Consider the following 14,494-nt stretch of genomic DNA (forward strand, 5'->3'; position numbering starts at 1 on the left):
TGGCCAGAAGACAGCAGGGTCCCTACCAGGCTGCAGGAGGAGCGGGGCTGTCTCCTCATGGTCGGGGGGCAGAGAAGGCCTTAGGGGGAAGATGCAGGGGCTCGAGGCGGGGACGGGCTACTCTGCTGGGGGTCTCGCTGGGCAGCAGGCTGCAGACAGCAGGAGATCGGGGACCACCGGGGCCGAGGGGCACCTGCAGAAGGGAGGCCTGACCGCGGGCTGGTGGGGGGGCCCGCAGTTTGCAGGGGAACGGAGGGCAGGGCCACTGCGTGAACATGGGCTGTTGGGCGCACCGTGGTGCTGGTGGCCCCCAGAAGTGGGTGTGCGCTTAGGGGTCAGTGTCCCTGTGCAGAGAGGAGCACCGGGAGCCGGGTGCTGCCTGGCAGGAGGAGTGGCTCTGGGAGGCCAGGGACAGGCAGCTGGGCAGGGTGGTTCCAGCGCGGATCGCTGGCCTCCTCAGACCTGCCAGACAAGGGCTGGGGGGGCCTGCACCTCTGAAAGCCTCCCGGTCAACCAGCGACTATTTGGGGTTGCTGGCATGGTGGGACTGGGAAGCCGGCCCAAATCCCGGTGCTTTTCATCCTGAGGTGCTGGGGACTCCTGGGCTTACCCAGCGCTCAGGAGGCATGGAAGGTTCCAGAGGGCACTGGCGCCAGCATTCTGACGGGCCACACTGCAGCCGGAGCACCAGGGGTCCCGCTGCCGCAGAGCCTGTGCAGAGGCGAGACCGGGTCCCTGTGGAGCCCCCGCTCTGCCCCTGCCTGGCAGGCGGGGTGAGGATCCGGGCGGCCTGGGGGTCCTGCCACAGCTCAGGCTCTGCTCCTGGAGCTTGCCCCCTCCTGCCTCTGGGTTGCTTGGGGGCACGGGTTTGGCCGTGAGTCCAGCAGCTGTGACGTGGCCCTCACGTGCCCCTCTGCCTGTCTCAGACGTGCTGGAAGTGCTGAGCGACATAGACGAGATGTCTCGGCGGAGACCTGAGATCCTGGGCTTTTTCTCGGTGAGCGAGCTGGGGGCCAGGGGAGCCCTCAGCCCTCTGGTAGGAAGCGTGCTGGGCTGGGGGGACGGTGCACCCCGTGTCTGAACCTGGCCTTGCCCCGGGTGCTCACAGTTGAGCCGGGAGCCCACCCCTGCTCTGGGCTGGAGCCTGCAGACCGCCAGTGCTTCCGGCCCCAGGTCCTGAGGCCGTGGCGGTGGGGGTGGGGCATGGGGAGCGGGGTCCCCTGCCGACTCTCTGCGGTTGCTGTCGGGAGGCCTGGGGGCTGAGGAGCTGAGCTCCTGACAGGAGGGGAGCCCCGGTGACACCCCCGCCCCCGCAGACCAGCCTGCAGCGGCTGATGAGCTCTGCTGAGGAACCCTGCCGCAACCTGGCCTTCGGCCTGGCCCTGCGCTCCATCCAGAACAACCCCAGGTGAGCTCAGCGTCCCCACCGCCGGACCCCGGCCCTGTCCCAGCCCTGCCTGCTGAGGGCCCGGCCGTGGCGCTCCAGGGCGATCTCGGGCGCGGGAGAGGTGCCCACCTGAGTATGCGCCTTCTCAGCTTTGCCGCGGACTTCCTGCCCACGTTCATGTGCTGCCTGGGCAGCCGGGACTTCGAGGTGGTGCAGACAGCCCTCAGGAACCTGCCCGAGTACACCCTCCTCTGCCAAGGTGAGCCCCAGCCTGTCCCGCCCAGGGTGCCCAGTGCCCCCAAGGCCTTCGCTCCCTGAGGCCTGGCTCTCGGGGGGCCCGGACGCCCTACTTCCGGGAGCCGCCTGCTCTTCGGGGCCCGGATGTGTCCGTCCTGTCTCTCACACAGAGCATGCAGCCGTGTTGCTACATCGGGCCTTCCTGGTGGGCATGTACGGGCAGATGGACACCAGCGTCCAGATCTCCGAGGCCCTGAGGATCCTGCACATGGAGGCGGTGATGTGAGCCGGCCTGGCAGCCTCCCTCTGCTGGCCGCCTGCTGGTCCGCTCCGGGCGGGGGGGGCGCCGAGCCGCCGCAGCAGTGCCCACGGCCCGTGGCTCCCTGCCTGCAGTGATAGAAGCAGGCGCTGATGTCCCTGCGAGCCACGGCAAGGGGCTGGTTGAAATGAAACGTTCTGAATTCCCCGAGTGTTGGCTGCCTGGTCACCTTCCTCGAGTCGCCTGGGGATTGAGCAGGGCCCGGGACGGGGAGCCCGTCTGCTGGCCTGGCCCACCCCTCAGCCCCTGCTCCCTGCTGTCGGCGCTGGTCTCCTCTCTGCTCCCGCTCTCGGCCGGTCCTGGGCACCCGGGTTGGGCGGGGTTTGCTGGGGGGCTCCCTTGGACCCAACTCCTGTCCCACCCCAGAAGGGGTCACGGGCCCAGGACCCTTGGTTGTGGGCATCCACGCAGGAGCCAGCCAAACCGCGCCCTAACCCAGGACGATCCCGTCCACGAGAGGGGGGCACCCCAGTGAAGCTGCAGTGCTGGGGTGGGGGCATGGCGGGGGCAGTGCCCCACGAAGTCAGCCCCTCCCATGAGGCCCCAGGGCCCCCGCCGCGCTCCCAGCTGCACCAGTGTTGCCCCACCTTACCCTCCTACGGGCTCCGGCTGTGCCCCCACCCCAGCAAGCTCCCCTGCCCGCTTCTGCTCAGCGGGGCCACCAGGGGGCGCTGTGCCTAAAAACGGCCCCAAAGCCGCTGGGCCTCGGCGCGGAGGCGGGACGGCCCCGGCTGAACCTCAGCCTCAGCCTCCGGGGGCGACTGGCCCTTGGGCGTGGTGAGAGGTGCCTGCTGCTTCTCCTCGCTCCAGAGGGCCCTGCACCCCAGCCTGGCCTGGCCTCAGCATGGGGACCGCCACGGTGCCCCTCCCTGTGTGGAGCAGGCTGGTGTTCCGTTCCTTCTCCCGAGCCCCTTCCTGGGCACCCTTGCTCCCTGGTCCTGAGCTCTCGGCGGTCGGCCTCTATCGGCCCTGCCCCCACCATGGCCCCTGGGTTCCAGATCCTGTCGTTTCTCACGTCCCTGTCCCGCGTGGCTCGCAGTGCCTAGCCTGGGGCCCGTGACCCTGGCCTGCCGCCCACTCCCAGCAGGCAGTCTCAGCCCCCACCCACTGCAGCCCCGAGACCCCGAGAAGGGCGGGCTCCGGGGGGGAGGGGGGCGCTGGCCTGGCTGCTGGGATCATGTCACACGGTGCCCCAGGATGGGGCCTCCTCACCCGGGGCCCCAGGATCCCCGGCAGGTGGGTGGTGGGCTCCCCGTCAGCCGGTGCACGGGGCCCCTGGCACCGGAGTGTGGGAGGAGTCCCAGCAGGCAGAGAAGCAGGCTTGCCCATCTCTGGGCCTAAGGTCCAGGTCCAAGGGAGCTCAGGGCCCGATGCAGCCTGGGCCCCTGCCCACCTCGGCCTGGCCTCCCCTCCTGGCCCCCTCACTGCGTTGGCACGTGCTTCAGCCACCCGACAGAGAAGGGCGAGAGGCAGGGGCTCAGCTCCGCCGTGGGGGGTGCGGGAGCTCCAACAGCCCCCAGATGCGGCCCGCCCCCCTCAGCGCGGCAACGACCCAGGCATCCTGGCGTGGGCGTGGGCAGGCCGGTCACTGTGGCATTGGCCATGGTGGCAGGAGTGGAGGTCACCAGTGGGACCACAAGGAGCCTGGGCACGCGGGCGAGACGCGCGGAGGGACAGCGGGGTCTGACGCCGGTGTGTGGGCTCTGGCCGTCACCTGCAAGGGGCTCCTGGGACGCTGGCTGTTACCTCATTGCCCGCAGCCCCGCTGAGCACCCGTTTCCGGGCACGCGGTCTCCGTGTTACGTGCCAGGAAACAGGCGCAAGACGGTAGCAGGCTCTAGGGCTCGGGACGGTACTGGCATGGTTGAGACGCGAGTGCAGGGGCCGTGGGGCCAGGGTCTGCCCCTGACCACCGGCTGTGCCGCTCCTCGCCTGGGGAGATGGACGGAGGTCCCGGCCACCTGGGCGCCCAGCCGGGGCCAAGTGTGGGGGAAGAGGCGCCATAGGGGTGTGCACGCCCCCCGGTTCCCGGCTTTGTGGCGAGTGAGCGCACAAGAGTGAGGGTGCGTGGGGGCGGGGGAGCCCCCCACTTGGTGTCACCTCACCTCCCGGACGGCACACGACCTGCCCCTGCCCACTCGGCCCCAGGCCTGAGCGTGGGGTCTTTGCCCCCACAGGCCTAGCAGGTGCCAGGAGCTCAGCCCAGTTAGGGCCTTGGATCCTGACCTCCCCGCCAGGTCAGCACCCTGGGCTCGCTGTCTTCTTTCTGCCCGTCACTCCACGGCTGGAGGTGGGGGCCTGGCTTGGGGCTGCTCGGCGTTCCAGCCGGGCTCATAGGGTGTGCCGAGCAGCTGAGGGAGGGAAGGAGGGCCGGTCTCTGGGAGTCTTGGCTCCAGACCCCGGGTTGGGAGCAGGGGGTGGGGGAGCTGTGGTGTGAATGTTCCTGCCCGGCCCTCACACCCGGGCTGTCCCCGGGGGCTCCCACTGGTGAGACGGGCTGTCAGCGCCCGCTCGGGCTTCAGTCCTGGGCACATGAACCTCAGCAGCGGAGCTCCGGTCTCTGGGCCTCCGTTGCCCTGTCGTTGAGAGGGGCTGCACGCACCTACCTGCCAGGAAAGTGGAAGGTATTTGAGCTGAGGTGGCCACATGAAACACGTGGAGGGGGTGCCCGGGTGCCATGGGGCAGCCGGTCATGGCAGCTGCACACACCAGGCCTTCCCAAGCCCCCTGGGGGCAGTGCGAGCGACAGCGGCAGCGTGGGGGCCTGGCACCCCGTGGCTGGTGAGCCGGGATTTGAACCTGCATTTGCTGCACCGTCTCCGGCGGACGTGCTGCGGACCTGGGACACCAGAATCGGGGCTCGGCCCAGACGGACACGGAATCCGTGCAGGGGGCGGGGAAATGTGAAAGCAGAGGGTGTGCAGGTCACAGGGGTGGTGCTGCCCCAGGATGGGCCGACAGGTGGCCACAGAGCTCACCCGTGACCTTGGCCTCCGTCTCTCTGATCCCCCAAGCTCCTCAGCGGTGGCCACCCCCTTCCGAGCCCAGGGTCCCCAGGTCCAGCTGTGGGGGGGGACATTCAACAGGACCCCCGAGGATGGGTCCCCGTGCGTCTGTTCTCGATCAGCGAAGGCCAGTGGTGAGCCGGGTAGTGAGCTTCCCATTACAGGGGCCAGTGCGGCCTGGACCGCTCTGGGGCTCCGAAGTAGTCCCGTGCCAGACCCGCGGCCCCCTTCGCTGTAGGAGAGGGGGCAGGCCCCGGGGAGGATGCCGGGCCAAGGCCAGCCCCACTGCAAGGGCAGCCAGTCCGCGGGCTTCCTTCGTCGGCGGCGAAGGGGTGGGGCCGGGTGGGGCGTTGCCATGGTGACCGGCGCCGGTTTCCCCAACAGCTTCAGGACAAACACCTGGTTTCGTTTTCAGTCCTGGGAAGGGGTGGGCCCTGACCGGCCTGGATCTCTGCCCACCAGGTCCCCAGGGCCCGTGTCCCCACGTTCACCCTGGGAGGGCTGGCTGACGTCCCCATTTCACGGATGAGGGCAGCGAAGGCTCACAGGGCAGACCCGCTCAGGTCCTGGGTCAGGACCTGCCTCCTTATTTCCTTAAAGCAACCGAGGACCGACCTGGTTAGGCCCAGCCAGGCCGAGGTAGGGTTATTTCAGGTGTGGGCGGGGAGGGCGTGGTTTAAGGCCTCCCCGGGGCCTGCTGTCCCCTTCCTCCCTGGACGAAGGACCTGCCGGGAACGCTCGCTCTGGGAGGACGGTCCAGTTCCCTCATCCCAGAGCCCACTCACCAGTCCAGACCCCAGTTCCAGTTTGGCCCCCAGGGGCCCCACAAGGCCCATGCCCGGGGAGTCAGGAAGAGTTCACAGAAGGTAGACTGCCAAGTGGGTCTGGAAGGATGAATAGGAGTTTTTCAGGTGAGGACCCTGCTTATTAACCTACAGTTGGAGCCACAGGGCTCTCGTCTGTCTTCGGGTGTGAGTGGTGATGAGCGCACGGCCCGGTTCTCTGCCTGGGCCCTCCTGGCCTGGGGGGGAGGGTGGGGCTCAGTGGGGAACAAGGGGCCGGCCCGCACATAGTGGGGCTCGGTGGTCACTTGTCTGGCAAGTGGTTTGGTCCCACCTGTTCCAGATGGGAAGAGGAGGCCCTAGGAGGAGGCGGCGGGGGGACGTCACAGGGCCACAGGCAGAGAGGATCTGGGTGAGCACAGGACGTCAGCTGCAGGGCCCAGGGTCCCTGTGATCGTCCCAGGGCTGACGGCCACCTGCTCTGCACACCTGGACTGCTGCCCCTGGCCTCAGCCTCCCTGGGGGGCCTCCTGAGGATGCGGAGGTGGAGCTGCGGTACTGTGGAGGGGCGGCTGGGTCCCAAAGACCCCTCAGACCCTCTCCTCCCTGGTCAGCATTACAGCCCGCATCTCAGAAGCCCACGGGCCAGACTTGCAGCCCCGAGAGCCTTTGGGATGCGTGTGACTGCAGGAGCTGAGGGGCTGCCAGGTCAGAGGCCAGTGTGCTGGGTCCCCCACCCCAGGCCCCCCGCCCCGGATCCTCCTGACCCTGACTCTCTGAGCTCTCCAGTCCTGCTCCCATAAGACCAGGGGCGGCCTCGCCTGACCTCTCACCCCCAGCCTTGGGATGGGTGACCCTAAAGGCACAGACCGCGTGGGGCTCTAACACCAGCTCAGCCGTGGCCTCGGGCAAACCCCTGAGCCTGCGTCCGCGTCTGTGAGACGGGCCTGAAGGTAAAGCCCCAGGTTCAGGGTGGCAGTGAGCGGCAGCTGACCCAGGAAGTGCCCAGTGAATGACCGGCTCCGTGAACAGAGACGTGCTGTGATCTGGCCAAGGACACACAGCCATCAGAAGCGGCTGGGCTTCCATGGGCCCTGGGCCTGCTGCCCGGCCACCCCCCCGCAGTCCCCGTGCGCTCTGTTTACCAGGGGCTGGGCGGGCCAGGCCTCATTACAAGGGGCTCCTATAAACGGCGTGAGGAAGATTAATAATGTATTTATAACACATCGTCGTGGTAGCCGAAAATGATCTATAAATGTGCGGTAAATGTTTTATAATGTTTTTGTAACCCGTTATAAATGATAAATGGCAGACTATAGATGCTGGATCAAATATTTATAACGCATTGTGTGCGACGTTGGGCTGCTACAGTTCAGGAAAGCCATTAATAATAAAGTGGATGGAAATGCAGAAGTTACCGACATGCCCGGCAAAGCCATTTATAATGAAATGTAAAATTTGGCTGTTGGAAGCAACCCACGAGCCCTTGCCGAAGCACTGGCCAGGCTCTCCCCCAGCCCAGGAAAGGAGTGGGGTCATGAATTATTTGTGAAGTGTTCCGACGAGAATGTATGCTATCCATAGTATGCCATATAAATATGCTATTAATATACCCCAGGCGGCATGCATTATTCATTGGGCCTAATTAATTAATGGGTGGCCCCTGAAAATGGGGTGTCACAGCTTCTAGGTCCCTCTCCTGCCTGGGGCCGCAGGCTCAGCGTTGGCGTCCACGGCGGCCTGGGTGAACCCGTGGATGGCACCAGGGGTGACTGGCCTTGAGAAGTGGGGGAGAAAGGACATCCCTGATGATCTGCTGTGAGGCCAGCGTGACCCCCCCCAGCCGTCCTTCCTGTGCAGGCCGTGTGCAAGGGGGCTGTGGTCCACTCCAGGGGGGCTCTGCCCACCTCGACCCACGAGTGTCCATCTCCTACAACCACGATTGCCGTGGCCCAGGCAGGGAGCCATATCTCCGCCGGCCACCTCTGGTGCCATCCTCCCTAAACACCCAGGGATGAGAGGCCCTGTCTTATGGTGAAGATGAGGAAGCCCCAGAAGTGGGGAGCCTTCCATAGGGTCCCCAGGCAAACCGGTGTCTGACTGAGATCTCCAACTCGGCCGGCCCATCTGATGCCAGGCTGTGTCCTGAGGGAGTCCCGGCCCCCGCTCCTGTTCTGGGACCCATTCTCACAGCAGGGGTTCTGTGGGCACGCCTGTGCAGTGTGGCTGCTCCTGTGGGTGTACCGCAGTACATAAAGGCTCTGAGAAGTCCTGCAGGGAGAGCTGCAGGGCCAGGCCATCTCCCTTTGTTCTCGAGCACCCCGCGCCCCCCCTGCCCTGCCACCCAGCCATTCCCTCTCTCCTGGTTTCTCCTCTGCCTCAGAGGCTTAAGGAGCTGCTGTTCCCGCTTGGCCCATCAGCCCTGAGTCAAATTAGTTACTTGGGGTGGAATCCAGTTGACAGGTCTACGGGCCCCGCCCCACCACTGGGACTCTTCCTGGGGCCCAGTAGCCAATGCCTCCTCCAGAAGCTAAACTGACGCACAAGCTGGAGTTGGCTTTTGGATGGAGACTAGTGATGCCTCTGGCCCTGTCCCTCCCCTTCCTCCCAGGGTGGGCCCCCATCATCACCAAGAGGGGCAGAATGTTCTGGAAGCAGGAGGTGGGGGGACTGACACTGTCTGGCCTGGAAGTCCTGCCCCCAACCAGGGTGACCACTCGGGCAGGACGACGGCCTGTGCTGACCCAGGCTCCTCCTGTCCTCACCCCACGCTGGGGCCGGGGCCCCTCCGGGTCAGGTCTTCCCGGCTGGTCAGGTGGTCCCTTCTCTTCTTGGGACCTCAGTTTCTTGGGCTGCAGGAAAGGTACGATCAACCCACTTTTTTTCTTTTTTCTTTTTTTTAAACATAGGGCTTAGGGCGCCTGGGTGGCTCAGTCGTTAAGCATCTGCCTTCAGCTCAGGTCATGATCCCACATCGGGCTCCCTGCTCAGCGGGAAGCCTACTTCTCCCTCTCCCTCTCCCCCTGCTGGTGTTCCTGCTCTCGTTGTGTCTCCCTCTGTCAAATAAATAAATAAAATCTTAAAAAAACAAACAAACACAGGGCTTGAACTCGAAACCCTGAGATCAAGAGTCGGACCCTTAACCACCTGAGCCACCGGGGTGTCCCTGATCAACCCTCTTTTAAAGGGTGGCTATATTAAAAGGGGAAATAGGTGTGAAACTGATAGGCTGGCGGGCCCTGCTCCCTCCTCCCCAGTTCCTCTGTGGGAGCTACACTTGCCTTTTGTATTCCTCGCACCTTCATTCCTGCCTCAGGGCCTTTGCACACACCATTCCTTCTGCCTGGGATATTCTTCCCTGCCCTCTTGGATAAGTTCTCTCCGCTATCCTTCAGGGCTCAGTTCCCGTGCTCCCTCCTCAGGGATGCCCCCTCCCATCTTCTGAACCAAGACAGGGTCCTTCTTTTACCACTGAGTGACTGGCACCCCGTGTCCCCTTGAGGTGCCGTCCCAGGTGCACTTTCGCCTTTGCTTGTGCATGTGTCAGGGGAGGGGAAAGCCAGCTAGCCGCCGCAACAAACATCCCAAAGTGCAAGCAACTGAACCCAGTGCGCATTCGTGTCTCACTCGCTCAGAGGCCCACACAGCTGTTCCTGGTCAGTGAGGCCTCGGCCTCCCCCTGCGTGTCCTGTGCATCCGGCTGGCAGACCAGGCAAGATGGTGAGTCTGGAGGTGTGCACGTCCCCTCCGTTAGCCAGAACTCAGCCCTGAGGCCCCACCGTCCTGCAGGAGGGGCTAGATTGGCTCCGGCAGGGGAAAGCGTGAATGCGGAGGTCAGAGGCAGGACCGGGAGCATGGGGGGAGGGGGGGTGCGCGGCTGCAGGAGGAGAGGTGGGAAAGGCCCCGGCTGGGAGGAGGGGAGGATGGCTGATCTGATGGCCCGCTACGAGGACAGGACCTTCCTGGGGAGCAGCGGGGGGTGTGAGCAGGGGCGGCACGCTCTCACCCCCGCTGTTACAGATTTTGTGTTGAGAATCCGTTGTAGGTGGCAAAGCAGATGCAGGGTCAGAAGTTGCCGGTGGGAATCCAAGCTCACATTGGGTGGTGGCAGTGGTTGGTCTCCTGCTGGACTGCATGTGGGCATCGAGTGGATAGGAAGGAGCCATCAACCACTGCAGGGCCAGCCGTGGGCAGGGCCTGTTTGGGGTCCTGGAGGAGGGGCTGAGTTCAGGGGACCAGCAGGGCAGAGGCTCTGAGGCCAGAAGGGGAAGGGTAGGGTGCGGGGAGGGTGAGGCCAGGGAGGGCAGGGATGATAAGGACGGGGAGGCATGACAAGTGGCCTGGACTTTATTCTGAGTGCTGCAGAGGCCAAGCAGGAAAGTGCTTGACCAGTTGGCTTTCTAGAAAGCTCCCTTGGCTGCTGAGGAGGGGTGGGCTATGGTAGCTGGAGGGGGGCAGTAGGGAGAAGTGGGTGGACTGGGGGTGCCCTGGCTTGGAGGTCCTGGAGAGCAGCAGGGCCAATGGAAGGACATGACGTGCTCACGGGGACACCACCACAAATGCTGCTCCCCAAGTCACTGTCCCTAGAGGAAACTGCGTGGTGACCGGCGGTGGGGGCAAAAATGTAGCTTAAACCCCTGGAGCCCAGAGCTCCAGCTATCCCCCACTCTTCCTTCTGAGGGAGGTGGGCCTCCAGCCCTGTGTGTCCCTTGTGAACCCCTGCGTCCACCCCCTGCCCTCCCCCCAGGCCTCTTCCTTCCTCACTGGCTTTTCCAGTTCTCCTAACTGCTGCCCTGGGGGTCAGGAAAACCCAGTTGGTTCCTCTTCCAGGACCAGCCACCAGCCTGGCTAAACTGGCATGACACTGTCCTTTGTCCCCCTGGGAAACCCCCCGCAGGTCAGGGCAGTAGTTATGGCCAACCTTGATCCCAGGTCTGGGGGCTCCCTGTCTAGCACCTGCTTGCATGCCCCCTGTGATGGGGAGCTCACCACCTACACACAGGCCTCACTCGCATTGCTGGGCAGCTGGATGTCCACCCCTCAGGGCCCAGCTGCTGGAAAGAGCTAGAATGCCATGTGCTGGGTCTGGCCTGGAAGACCTTGGTTTTTGCTCCTTCAAGTGGGCATGGAGAAGCCACCCCTTAGCCCTGCCAGGGGCCAATCATGGGGAAACACCCTCCTTCCTGTGGGCCTTGTCTGGACAAGCCTTGGAGCTGGGAGGCGGGGAAGGTGAGGTCATCGCCCATTTCTGGCGTCAGTGTTTCCGGCTGTCCGGTGGCATGGCCTCAGCCAGGGCTCCCGAGAATGTGGAGCGGAGCCAGCCGGGTAACTGGGGGCCCCACAGGAGGGAGAACCCCATGACTTCTGTCACAGATGCTCACGGTGGAAAACCAGGACACAACGGACCAGCACGACCCCTGAGGGGCGCGGCGCCCCAGGAGCAGTTCCGTGGACAGGCCCGCGGGGGGAGACTCCTGGCGTGCAGGACCTCCCCCCGCGCCCCCCAACGCCGGCGGGGCCACTCGGGGACCGCGCCCCCTTCCCAGCCTCAGCGCCCCGGGCTGTAACCCGAGAAGCGGGACCGCGGCCTCACCTGGCCCCCCGCCAGCGTGAGCACCCAGGAGGAAAAGTCCCCTGAAAACCCAGAAACGCAAGGGGCGTTCCCGCACGGGGGGGGGGGAGAGGTCGGGGGGGTCGGGGCGGCCTCCCGAGGTCAAGGGTGCCCAGGGCCAAAGGCAGGCCGGGGCGCTCCACCACTTCCTAGCCTCAGTTTCCCCGTCTGTAGAGTGGCTTTGCCCCTCACTTCTCCACGATAGTTGGTTGCGGGGGCGTTGAAAAGAAAGTCCCAAAGCCGCCCAGGAGTAGTGCAGGGCGGAGGGGCTCGGACGCGAGGTGGGGTGGGCGTGGCTCCGGCGGGGGCGGGCCCTGGAGGGGCGGGCCCTGGAGGGGGCGTGGCCTGCCTGAAGCGGAGCCTGGCGGGAGCGGGCCCTAGGGGCGGGGCCGTGGCCTCCCCTGGGGGAGGGGCCTCTCGGGGGCGGGGCCTCTCGGTGGGGGGCGGGCTCGGGCCGCACTCCCGCAGGCGGCGAGGCTGAGGCTCCCGGTAGTCCGCGGGGCTCCGGCGGGGCTCCGGCGGGGGTCGGCGCCGGGGGTCGGCGGGTGCGCCGCTCGGCGCGGGCGTCCGTCCGCGGCTCCGGGAGGCGCAGTTGGAGCCCCGCGGCCGCCGGGGCGCGCGCCGTTGCCCGCATGGCGGCCACCAAGGCGCTGCAGCAGTGGTGCCGCCAGCAGTGCGAGGGCTACCGGGACGTGAGCATCACCAACATGACCACGTCGTTCCGCGACGGCCTGGCCTTCTGCGCCATCCTGCACCGCCACCGGCCCGACCTCCTGTGAGTGCCCGCCGGCGGGGAAGCTGAGGCCGGGCTGCTGGCGCCGCCGGGCGGGGGCTGTGTGGGGAGCCGCGCGATGGGGCGGCGCGGAGCGGGGTCCCTGCAGCCACCACCCGCCGGGTGGCCTCAGTTTGCCCGTCCACCAAGTGGAGCTGGGCGGGAGCCAGGCCGGCCGGCCGCCCCCGCTGGCTTAGTCAGTCCGTGAGTCAGGCCGGCCGCCGGCTCCGGCCACAGCCACTCCTCCCCCCGCCGCGTCCCTGGGAGAGAGCCGGCAGGGCTGCCCTCTGCGCCCCCCTGAGCGCGCTGCTGCCCACGGACCGCCCCCCAGATCGGGGGTGCTGCACCCCGGCCCCAGCCGGCCGCGGCACCTTTAGGAATGCAGGCCAGGGGCGGGCGCAGGCCTGCCTGGGCACCCTAGAGCGACAGGTATGAGGTGGAGGCTCAGCCCCTATCCCTGGGAGCCAAGGGACCCGGCTGGGGAGTGGCCTAGGGCGACTCCCCCAGGAGGGTCTTGGAGTGGTGGCTGGCAGGCTGGCCCTGCCTTGTCGCTGGATCTTGTCCCCACGCTTGACCCACTACATCGGTTATTCACTCAGCAAACGCTCTTTGGCTGAGTGACTGGGACCAGGCTCGCTGGGGCAGAGGTCTGTGTGATGAGAGCCTGGCCCCCGACTCATGTGAACTGGAGATGGGTAAAGCACCAAGGGAGGGTGCCAGGACTGGGGGGGGGGGGACTGGGGTTCAGGAAGGCTGTCCTCAGAAGGCCACCTGCCTTCTGGAAAAAGCATGATGTTCAAAAGCATTCTGAGAAGCTGGGGCTGGATCCAGGGGTAGGGTGGGGTGTGTGTTTGCCAGGGAGGTCTTGGGGCTGGGAGAGGCCAGAGACAGCACCTCAGTGAGACCCCTTTCTGTATAGTTGGGGGAACTGAGGCCCAGAGACCAGACACCCTTGTTCAGGGCACAGAGCATGTCCGCAGAGCCAGGGCTGGCCCTCGGCGCTCCTCCCCTGCACTCAGATGTACTCTGTACTCCCAGGCACTCTCCCGGGAAGCTAGTCTTGACAAAGGCCTACGCGTACTTCCTCCTCCTGCCCAAAGTTGTGAAATGCATTTGAGGAGCCTCCTGGGGAGGCCCCATGTGGCATTTGGGCAGCAGCTTCTGCCCCCTGCCCAGGGATGCACGTCAGTTACCCCTGGAGGCAGAAATGTTGGGCAGAATGGGCTTTGATGGGTCGGTGGGCTAAGGATGGGACCTGGAGTGGAGATGGACAGGCTGAGCCCACCTGGGAGCACGCAGGGTCCCAGGTGAGGCTGGCTGGGCCTGGACAGGGCAGCATGAGAAGCCTGCAGTTATAGGCAAATAGGGTATGGCCGTCTGCTGGCCAGCAGCCTGAGGACGACACAATGGGTGTCACTGGAGATTTGGGGCTTTTCCGAGCCCTGGGGGCTTCCATCTGCTCCTTGCTGCGCTGGATTAGAGGCCTGTGTGTGTGTGCGGCACATGGGCCTGTCCCAGCATGCACTGCCCAGGTGTGAGCACAGGTGTGCACTGTGGGTGTGTACCATGCTAGCACAAGCAGGCGTCATATAACCGTTCCTTTAACCGTTAATGAGTGCCTGCTGTGTACTCAGCACTGCCAACTGAAGAACATGGACTTGGCCCTGCCTCAGGGAGTGACATCGAGGACATCAGTTATCTCATTTACTGCTGACTTGGCTTTTGTCCATCTGCCCCGACTGGCCTTTAGCTCCAGGAGGGTGGAGATGTCTTTTTTGGTCACTGCCTGTCCTCCGTGCCTGGAACTATGTCTGGCACATGCCAGGTGCTTGGTAGATAGGAGCACATAGTCAGAGAGCTGCAGATAAGAGCATGCACTCGGGGCTCCGTAGGGATAGTAGGAGTCTGGGCTCTGCAGGTACCTGTTTGCAGGGGGCAGGGAGAGGAGGCCACGTGACTATGCAGCCCGAGATTGGAGTGATGGGGCCACAAGCCAAGGACCGCCTGGAGCCCGTGGAACAAGGAACAGATGTCCCGCGAGCCTCCGGAAGGAGCACGGCCCTGCCGACGCCTTGATCTTGGACTTCTGGCCTCCGGAACTGGGAGGGAGTGGGTTTCTGTTTGTGGTCAGCAGAACATCAGCTTTTGATACGTGGCAGGTGCTGAAGGGGCTGGTGGAACACCGTGCACGTCGGTGGTGCTGACACACGCTGAGTGCGGGCACATGCACCGCCTTTGTGTGCCTGACACTCCCCTCCCCCGCCCCCAGGCCCCATGCTGCACACCCACCCCCAGGGGTGCGGAGAGGGGAGGAAACACGCAGTAAGGGGTATGCCCAGGGATGCCGCCGTCCTGGGGACGCTTCCGAGGCCAGACTGGGG

General features: G+C 65.3%; 2 protein-coding genes across 3 annotated transcripts in view; both read left to right on the plus strand.

Annotated features, from left to right (window-relative positions):
* INTS1 (integrator complex subunit 1) overlaps positions 1–2,093 on the plus strand; it is a 29,359-nt gene extending 27,266 nt beyond the window's left edge. The window contains exons 44-47 of the mRNA XM_021680257.1: positions 927–997; positions 1,317–1,408; positions 1,537–1,646; positions 1,795–2,093. Of these exons, the coding sequence (XP_021535932.1) occupies positions 927–997; positions 1,317–1,408; positions 1,537–1,646; positions 1,795–1,910 (389 nt within the window). The 3' untranslated portion in view covers positions 1,911–2,093. The remainder of the gene's footprint in view (positions 1–926; positions 998–1,316; positions 1,409–1,536; positions 1,647–1,794) is intronic.
* Positions 2,094–11,899: 9,806 nt separating this feature from the next.
* The window catches only part of MICALL2 (MICAL like 2), a 20,009-nt gene continuing 17,414 nt past the window's right edge, over positions 11,900–14,494 (plus strand). For both annotated transcript variants that reach the window (XM_044915189.1, XM_044915188.1), the window contains exon 1: positions 11,900–12,116. In XM_044915189.1, the coding sequence (XP_044771124.1) occupies positions 11,974–12,116 (143 nt within the window). In that variant the 5' untranslated portion in view covers positions 11,900–11,973. The remainder of the gene's footprint in view (positions 12,117–14,494) is intronic.

Source organism: Neomonachus schauinslandi, chromosome 5, assembly GCF_002201575.2.
Source record: "Neomonachus schauinslandi chromosome 5, ASM220157v2, whole genome shotgun sequence".
NCBI classification, from domain to species: Eukaryota; Metazoa; Chordata; class Mammalia; order Carnivora; family Phocidae; genus Neomonachus; species Neomonachus schauinslandi.